The sequence below is a fragment of the Fringilla coelebs genome, assembly GCF_963513975.1.
Source record: "Fringilla coelebs genome assembly, chromosome: 11".
Lineage (NCBI taxonomy): Eukaryota > Metazoa > Chordata > Aves > Passeriformes > Fringillidae > Fringilla > Fringilla coelebs.
The window spans coordinates 16,378,289-16,388,247 of NC_140037.1; the positions used below are offsets into that span (position 1 = coordinate 16,378,289).

Below are 9,959 nucleotides of genomic sequence, written 5' to 3' on the forward strand. Positions count from 1 at the left end.
GGCTCCTGGCCGCTGCCAAAACACAGCCACATCCATGGCTGTGACAGCTCTCCTGGGCAATGTGCAGCCCTCTGACACCTCCAGCTCCCGCTACTGCACAGGGCAGGTGTCATTTTCCTGGCTTCTCCCTTGCAGTGTCATTGCCCAGGGGACAGAGAGGCCAGGCTGCAGTGGGGATGTCACCCAGCATGGAGCCAGGGGCAGGAGGAGGAGTGGGGAATAGCACAGAGTCTCCTTCCAGATGCAACCACTCCCCAGGAACAGTCCTGTGACAGGAGTTATTAATAGGGGAGAGAAGAAACTGCTTTTCAGTGAGAGAGGGGTGAGAAAGGGGTCAGGAACAAGCAGCCCTGACCCCATTAGAGAAGCAGCAGGAGGCAGGGAAAAGCTGCAAAGAGAAGTCAGGGCTGTGTTGAAGGAGAGAGGAGCCATCAAGAGAGAGCTTTGATTTGTACTTTTAAGGGAATGAAAGAGATGGAAGAGTTGGTGACAGGGAAACATATTCCAGCATTTTTAAGATGAGAGCCATGGCCACAAAGGTATAAGAAAGTACTCTTTTCTTCCTTGCATAAAGCAGGAGTGAGGGAGCCAATTAAGCAGGCATGCAGAAGCACACGTGTACCCCAAGTCTGGCTGCTGCTCAGCTGCTGTGTGACCCTGACTTGCATTCTCAGGCCACAGAAATGTCAAAAGCTTTTTGCAGTTTTGCACCATTAGAGATAATAAATCAGCATGCAGAGGGCTAAGTGAAATGATGAAAGAGCCACCCAGCTGCATATAGAAAATGATGCTACGCTACACACTACAGCAGGCTGTCCTGGCTCAAATGCTCCTGGTGCTGGGGGAGATACCTGCAAATATCTCCAGACACCAGAACAGGTTGAAGCAAAGCCCAGGAGCCATCCCCTCACTGGATTCTGAGAGCACAAATCCCAGCTGAGTGCTGGCAGGGGCTGCAGGCACCACCACCACCCCTCTGTTCCAGGGTTCCACAGCACTGACAGTGGTGGGCTGGGGCAGGTGCTGTCAGTGCAGGGACACCTGCATGTCCATGACATTGTCCTCAGCACTTTCAGCCCTGCCCACTGAGTGCTAAAGCCCCAGCTAGGAAATGTGGTAAGAGACAAACACATGTGGTGCTTCGTTCTCCTCCCAGAGCTTTCCTATAACAGGCAGGAGGATGCAAACATTTAAATCATGCCTTGGGAAGGATAAGATTTTGCACCCATCAAAAGCTTGTGATTGACTCCAAAAACCTCCAGAACTGGACACACTGACTGCAGCTCACCCTGTAGGAGTCATACCTCAGCCCACAGACACTCAGGAGAGCAAGGAACTGCTCCATCTCTGAAGGACTGGCCATCAGTCGGAGGAATGCCAGAGATTTGTCCCCACACAGCTGCAGGGTGTACTTGGAGCCTTGCTCCTCTCCACCAAGCCATGCCCTTCATCCACTCCACCACTGGTGTGTGCCCAGGCAGGGGCAAACCCAGCACCTCCCTGGCACACTTGGCCAGCCCTGGGCTAAATCCAGCCCTCAGGGCACAGGAGCCCCGATTCAGGAAAGAGTGTGATTAATTTTAAGAATGCTTTTAAGTGTTTTCTTGAGTCAGCCCCTGTGAACAAGATTCTCTCCACAGACACTTCCACAGGAGTCAGCAGGGCCAGCTCTGGAGGCACAGCAGGCAGATCCTGCCCTGGTTAAACCAACAGCAAAGCTCCAGCCCACTGACGCAGGGGCAGAATTTCCTCCCGTGCCTCATATATGTCTGTTTTTCTATGTAAATTGTGCAAACACAGCATGTTGACTGCCCCTGGGGGAACAGGCATATATTCTGTCTCTCTTGAGTGCCAAGATCACTACAAACGCTGCATATAAACAGGCTTCACATTGATCAAAGTGAATTTAGCTTATTAAAAGAGGATTCTATGCAGAAAGCTGATTTCCTCTGCATGAGCATAAATCAAGACACTAATAATATAGTTTAAGCTGAAAAAAAAACCCCACAGAAAGAACAAAATGCCTTTTTGCCTCCAGTCAAAACCTCCTTAGTATCACCATTAAGGAGCTTTATATCTCCTTTTTGCCTCTGACTGAAACGGAGCCACCCATAGGAGCCCAGCCCAGCCAGGATCAAACAAAACCCATCTCCTCCTGGCACCCTGCCCACCCTCTCACAGGGAGCTTTCAGGGAGCACATCCCCCAGCAGCACAGAGAGCAGACACTTGCCCTGAATACCTCTGGATGGCAAGGATCCACGCAGTTGTTTGTAAGCAGAGGTTCTCCCACACTGCCATTGCTGGCCCAGAGCTGTGAGTGCCACCAAGCTGTGCCCTGGGGGTACCCAGAGATGCTCCCCTGGCCTGGCTGACCCAGCGTGGGCTAATCTTTTGCAGCTGCTCCTTCTCAGATAAGACAGTCTGGCTCTGCACCCTTTCTAAAATCCTCCTGGCAAAGCAGTAAATGCATCTTCAGTTAAACTGTATAGAAATGATCTAAGGAAAATCAGAGCAATTGTGTGAGACTCAGAATTGCCACCAGATGACTGGGTTTGGCAGCACTGTGGGAAAATGCATCATCTGTGTTTTGTCAAGTGCTTGCTGCTCTGATCTTGTGCCTCCCACACTTTTAATTTCCCTGTCACGACACAGAGAAGACACTTCTGAAAAACTTGCACTGGGTTGAGACACAGCCCCCTCTCCTTGCAGGGCCCCAGAGCTGCTGAGCACATCCCAGACAGACAGGGCAGGCACAGGGTGTCTCTCAGCTTTGGCCTCACAGCCACCCAAACAAGTGCAGCTGATTTGGATCCTTAGGCAGAAGGAAGAGCCCTTGCTGTTGTCCTGGCAGTGTCACAAGAGCCAGGATCTCATTCACACACGTGAGCTCTTGAACTGCTCAGCTCTACAATGCCCCACTGCACTCCGTGTCTGACCTCTGCAGCTGCCCAGGTCCCCCACCAGCCAGTGCCCCCGAGCAGGGCTCTCCTGCCTTGCTGCTCAACTCTCCCACTATTACTCAGCAACATCAGAGGATGGGAGGAGGGAGATTGCCTTGAAGGTCTGAGCCAAAATCACCCATCTCCATCCACCGCCAAAGGTGCCTGGCCGCTCTCTTTCAGCTCTAGCCCAGATGCCTCTCCCAGGTACCATCAGCACTTTGGCTCTGAAGTTGCCCTTCTAACACAGTATTTTGCTGTTGGTGCCCCACAATTTAAGCTGCAGGTCAGCTTACAGTTAAGAATGGTTTAAGTTATCACACTTGGGCTTTGACTGCTCCTTTCTTTAATCTAATCTTAAAATTTCCCTGTATCTTTCAAGTGTGTCATTTATCCCACCTGCCAACAAACACTTCCACTAAATTTGTCTGTTTATTTAAACAGTGACATTATTTGTCAATTAGCCTGCCAAAACTTCATCCCTAGTTGTAATCAGTAGCACACATCAGGGACCATTCAAAGCTGAAATTGATACAATCTGCCCTGCAGCCTCGTGCAGAGAGGAGCACAGAGAGAAGCAGGGTTCCCACAGAGCCCCTGCCTGCGGCACCCCGGCACTCCCAGCAGGGCTGTGCCTGCTTTCAAGGGATTCCTGCTGAACTGTTCCTCCCCAGCAAGACCTCCCCTGCACAGCCTGTCTGCCAACGAGATGCAAGGCTAGAATGATGCCCAGGATGCTGGGAACAGCAGCAGAAAGAGAGGCAACAGGAGCCCCAGGTGAAGGCACTTCATCCTTCCCCGTGCTGCACACAGGGACCAAAGTGCCCCCGAGCTCCCCTCCACAGCCTGTGCTGACTTCCACACTGCAGGTTCCAGCTCTGCTCACCCTGACAGGAGCAGCTCTGACTGCATCCTAGCAGCTGGTCCAAAGGGCAGAGTGTGGACACAGGCACTCCAGGACACCTTGGAAAGGGACAGGCCCCCCTCACTGCCAAGCGCCACCAAATCCAACACTTCCCTTCCACAAGCACAACGGAGCAAAGCCCTGCCCAAGTCAACACCGTAGATACTCTCCTTGCACTAGAGAGGCATAAATCAAAAACCAGGAACAGAAATAAGATGGCAGGGGCCTCACTGCTCCTGCAAGACAGCAGCTTTGTAACCACACTGTACCAGACATCGCACTCCTCGGGCTGGACACGGCGCTTCTGGCTAGAGAGACGCCTCCTTTCACACACAAATTGTGGCTCTGGACAAGCTGACCACTTCCACAGCATTAAAAGCTTTCCTCACTGAGATGTTTTCATTTATGAGCATTTCATTCACTGACTACAAACAGCTTCTTACTCCAGACAGGTCCTTGTCTCGAGGCGTGCCCTGAATGCCCAAAGTGCTGAGCTCACCCAACACACTGAGCGAGCCCCATGGTGCCCACTCCTCCTGGGGGTGGAGGTGTGGGCTCTGGTACCTGCAGCATTAGCTCTGCCCACCACCCCTTCATCCCCTCCATCCTCACCACCAGAGATAGCTGTGCTTTCAGCTAGGACTGCCCCAAAGCAAGCAGACAGCCAAGGCACTTGACAAGATGACCAAGGGAATATTAAACTATTCACATACTTTTTATTGACTCAACATCACCTGCTCTGTCCAGGATGCGGGAAGAGGATGGGATCCTGCCAGGAAAAGGCTCCAGTGCAACTCCAGTCTGCTTCATAAAGTCCCAGTTCCTGACATCCTGGGACACAGTGCATCACTTGCTGCCAGCCTGCTCCACCAGTTATCAAACACCAACTCCTCCTCCCCACGTACCCACTGGCCACCCTCTGCTCCCCAGAGCAGCCCTGAGCTCAGCACTGCCCCAGGGTGAGGGATCACAGTCCTGATGCTGGGCCCTTCCATCTGCCCCACACTGGCTGTGGCAAGCAGAGGGCAGATGGGATGGGGAGGTGCTCACACAGCTCTGCAGCTGCCCAGCACCATCAGCACCAAAACTGAGCCTTGCCTCAGGAACAGGATCAGAAACTGAGACTTCTCAGTCTCGCCCTCACTCCACCACTCCCCACCATCATTTCTCAGGATCCTCTCTGTACCCTCCCAGCAGCCAGCACACCAGCCACAGACATCCCTTCCTCACAAAGATGACAAACTAGAAGACAGAGGGGAGCCAGCTTTTTGCTGGAGCAAACCTCATCCTTAATCACTGAGGAAGGTCAAAATGCCATCTGAGACAATCCTATAAGCTTGTGTCACCTCCCTCCTCACTCCCTGATCACTGCAGTGCCTTATGGCCCTTCCCAGGGATGCAGGAGGGCTGGGATTTATCCATTGCTGCTGAACTAGAGCAGGAAACTCTGCCAGGACCTGGGGATCAGGAACACCTGCCCTCACCCTCCTCTGGTGCTTGGCTGCAAACACACGAGGCAGCACAGCAGCTCTGGGGATCTGCCTGCCAGAGAGAGAGGAATTGGCAGGGACAGCATGGGCAATGAAACCCTAGAGGGGATCAGAAAAAGAGTGGCTGCCTGACAGACTCTGACACTCCTCTGGGTTCCTGTCAAGGTTTTATTTATCTTCATCTGCAGTCCCACCCATCCCTTCCCCTTCTGAGAGAAAGAACCTGACACAGGCGCCACATAACCATTTGCATGTAGGATAACAAAACCCTTCTGGTCCTATATATGTAATTTTATTTTTAATGAAAAGTTCCATCAGCTTGTACAAAGCCTTTGTCCCTGTGTATTGTTGATGAAAGAGAGAAAGCAAATCACATGGAATCCCCAAACAACTGCACATAGGAAGCAAAAACTGGCACGAGGAAATCAGGCTAGATTATTACCATGGCCTTTTTTTTTTTCCAGGCTTAGAAATCTGTAAATTTACAAGAAAACTCAGTTTTTAAAAGAAATGTTCAAACCTCTCAATTTATTTAACAGCACATGCCATTCAGTGTAATAGCAGAGAACTAATAGGAATTATTTGCTGAACTTGTACTGCACTTTCTGCATATCCCATTGCCTAACCTTTCTTCCATCAAAGTCAAGGTCAAAGTTGATTACACGCTAGAGTAACTCAATGAGCACCAGTGAAACACATCCAACAAAGCCTGGGAAGCTGTGAGCTGACCCCGGCATCCTCCCAAGGCGCAGCGCTGCCGTTTGCACAGCTGTGAGCACAACAAAGACAACCTGCTGCAGCATCCCACATGCCGGGATGAAACGCATCTGACCACGCGTGTGACTTTCACCCCCGACCCCTGAGCGCAGTTCCCGGGATCTATCGGGATCCACCGGGATCTATCGGGATCTATCGGGCTCCCGGCTCACGCCAGCGCCTGTGCCTCCCGCCTTGCCCGGTCGTGCCCTTCAGTCTTGCCCTATCCATGCCGGGTTCACACTGTCCGCACCCCGTTACTCCGCTACCTGTTTGCTCGGTGCCCGCACTCAGGTTCCCGTTAATTCCTGCTGCCGCCGCCCCACGCCGGGACGAAACGCCGCTTCCCTGCGCTCCTCCCGCCTCGGAGCGCTCAGAGGGGCGCGGTGGCGCAGGTGGGGTGCCCGGCGGGATGGCGCGGCACAACACGCACGGAGGGGACCCCAAAGAGAGATCCCCATCCCCTGCCTTGCCCAGCCGCGCCCTCCTCATCCCTTGCCCAGCGCTTCCCAAATCCTGCCCCGCCGCGCCCTGCGCATCTCCCGCTCTGCCAAGCCCCGACCCAGCTCTGCCCTTTCTCCAGGCCCTCTCCAGCCTCTTCCTCTTCCTCTCCCCGCATCCCCTGCCCAGCTCTGCCCCTTCCCAGCGCCGCCGGGCTCCTCCCGCTGCCGCCCACCGCCGAGCGGGACCGGGGCGCGGCCCCTGCCGGGCGCTGCCCGCGCTCACCAGGACGAAGGAGCTGCGCACCGCCTCCGAGACGCTCTGCCGCAGCTCGGCCGCCGTGCCCGGCTTGCTGAGCCGCTTCGTGAACTTCCTCACTTCCGACATGGCGACATGATCCGCGCCGAGCCGAGCCCCAGGCTCCCTTCGCGCTCCCTCGCTGCCGCCGGGCGGGCGGGCGCGGCCGGGCCGGGGCGGGCGGAGCCGCGGGGCGGGCCCGGGAGGGTCCCCGCTCGCCCCGCCCCGCCCGGCCCCGCTTTGTCCCCGCCGCAGGTGGCCCGGAGCCCGGCCCGGCACGGCGACGGTCCCGGTGCACCCCCGGCGCCGCGGGGACGCAGCAGCGACCCGGGCAGCGAGGGCGCGGCGTGCCGGGGCTCGGCCTCCGGTGAGCGGGCCGGAGCTTCAGAACAACGGCACTCGCGGAACGGGGCACGGGGCCGCTAGGGCTGGTCACCTCCCTGCTGTCCCCGGTGTTCCTGCAAGGCTAAGCTGGATCCAGGATAAGAACTTTCTGTCGAGCATCTCTGTGCTGGTTGGGATTGCGTGAAATTTACCAGGGTGGCGGGCTGTGTTTTGGATTTGTGCTGGAAACTCTGTTGATAATTAGGGATGTTTTCCTTACCGCTGAGCAGCGCTGACACAGATCAAGGCAAAAACTTTTCTGCTCCTCACCCCACCCCAAAATTGCAGCAATGAGCTAGGAGGGGACACAGCCAGGATAGCTCATCCCGAGTGACCCAAGAGACATCCCACACCCTATGGCATCAGCTGACTGGTACCAAGCTGGGTCAGAAGGAGGGAGTGGCGACATTCAGAGTCACAGACAGCTCTGCTGTCCTGGGGATGGCCTGTCTGCCCTGGAAGTTGTGAATGAATTCCTTGTTTTGCTTTGCCTGTGTGAGTGACTTTTGCTTTACTTATTAAACTGTATTTAGTTTCCTCACTTATACCCTTCTGAATCTCCCCCCACATCCCACTGGGGGAATGGGATGGAACAGCTGTGTGCAGCTGAGCTGTGAGCTGGGGTTAAATGAGAAAATATCCAACCTATAGAGTTTGCAATAGGAAACTGCTTTGATTACAGAGGCCATGATCACATTTGCTTGTCCAGCTGCAAAACCAAGAAGTAAGGATATGAGAAGAAGATTCCTTAGGACTCTTCTTTCCTACTCCTCATTACTTTGTCATTGTGCACTTCTTTGAAGGATAGTGATTTTGAAATTACAATAGAGAGCCTTTGTTTTGTTTATTAAAACTTTTATTTTTTTTTCTACTTATTTTGTGTGTTGTGTCTTCATAGCAAGATACTAAATTGAATTGTGTTGCCCTGTAGTCATAGGAACTTACACACATTATGCCATATCACTGATTCAATACTATCTACAAGGCTCTCACTGGAATTATAGGCATCCCATAAATCACACAACATATAGAGAAGTTGTTTTGATTATGAGGGCCAATCTGTAGGGGGCAATGAATACAGCCATTATGATCCAAACCATTTAAAATGTTATTTGTGACTCCTAAAGCACGCAAGCCAGTTATTGTTCTGCTTTTTAGGAGTTCACTGAAGGGGCAGCAGTCACCATTTCATATGAAACATTGCTCGGGGTTTTTACATTGGAGGAAAAACAAATCTGAAATTTTATTGTTAATTATCAAATATCTATGAGATGTGGGATACTAAAAGAAAAGGTTGTGTTAAAAGGATGAGTTAAAGAATTTGCATTTTCACAAACATGAAGCTTTTCCAAACCCAAGTTAAATGAAAAGCATCATGATGCACAATTCCAGTAGCAGCACTGTGAGGTTCACTTCCTTATTCCCACACCCATGAATGTTCTCGCAGAGATTTTTATCAGCCACTTCAAATCCTCACAGCAACTCCCCTGCAGTGAACTGGCAAATAAAATTATTAGCTCTCCTTCACCTGGCCACAAAAGGACAGGTAACACAAGGATGCTGGTCACAGAGTGAGGGTGGCCCTGTTCATGCTGGCTGCTGGGGACAGCCCCTGGCCCCTGTGGTTCCCCAGAGGGCGCTGGGCACTGCAGGAGAGCCCCCACCAGTGACTGGGGCCACCGCCTGTGCCAGAGCCATTCCTGCCTTCCATTTGCTACATTAGGAACGGCTCTGAGAACCAGAGTGTTTGTCTGGGGAGGAGAGTGCTGGGAGGGCCACTTGACAAGAAATAAAACCCTCCCTAAAGCACACACTCCATTTCTTATCTAGACAGAAGCAAAAGGTTCCGACTAAGATTATGAGCCTGGTTGGGTGCCAGCATCCAAAGAGCTGCCCATCAGCATCCCACCAGCCTGAGCTCAGCAGCCAGGGAAGGCCAGGGAACAGGGAGGCTGCTTTTTGAAGCAAAGCATGAAAAGGAAAATAAAAGCAAAGGGAAGAAGACAACCATGAAAACAACCTGCAGAAAGCCGTGATTCCATCTTGGGCAGACTAAACATCAGAGTAAGTCTCAAGCACAAAAAGTGTTAAGGCAAGACAACAGCAGGCACAGCACTGCTGTTACAGACAAACCCAGGCCTGCAAGGACTGTCGTTTTCATCTCCTTGTTCACAGGGAAAAAAGGCCAGTAATGGTTTATCAGCATAAGAAAGGCACCCAAGGACACACAGGGGCATTTGGAAGTGCTGAGGAGTGGCACTGCCTCAGATAACCAAACTTCCTCCAACTCAGTTTGCCATGGGGAACTCACAGATTCAAATGTGCTAATATTTTCATCTCTCTTTTTGTTGAGACTACAGCCTTGAAGTCTCCAATGTCATTTTGATCCCACACCTGCCTGAGTGATCAGAGGGTCAGCAGTAGCTTGTAGCTCCCAGTGAGGATACATGCTGGAAGGTGCAGCCAACCTGGGCAAAACAGCTCTGCTGCACAGCACAGACTACAGGAAGAGAAAATTTCCAGAGGACATCATATTAGAGTGACTGTTAGAGGCATCCTTCCCACTTAGCAGTAGCACTGTAGCACAGAAGATGCACTAAAGAAGAATTTTTTTTTTTTTTTTTTGACAAATGCCTGTCAATGCAGCTGATGCTGACATCAGGTCTGGAACCATACATAAGGGACCCTGACCCAGCTCCACAAGCCTCCCAAAGGTGCTGAAGGCTTAGTGGCAGGCTCAGGATTTA

The 9,959-nt window shown here is 52.4% G+C and overlaps 1 protein-coding gene across 2 annotated transcripts in view; it reads right to left on the minus strand.

Annotated features, from left to right (window-relative positions):
* The window catches only part of DOCK11 (dedicator of cytokinesis 11), a gene marked incomplete at its 5' end in the record, with an annotated part of 81,326 nt that extends 74,408 nt beyond the window's left edge, over positions 1 to 6,918 (minus strand). For both annotated transcript variants that reach the window (XM_084213006.1, XM_084213005.1), the window contains one exon: positions 6,817 to 6,918. In XM_084213006.1, the coding sequence (XP_084069132.1) occupies positions 6,817 to 6,918 (102 nt within the window). The remainder of the gene's footprint in view (positions 1 to 6,816) is intronic.
* Positions 6,919 to 9,959: the final 3,041 nt, after the last annotated feature.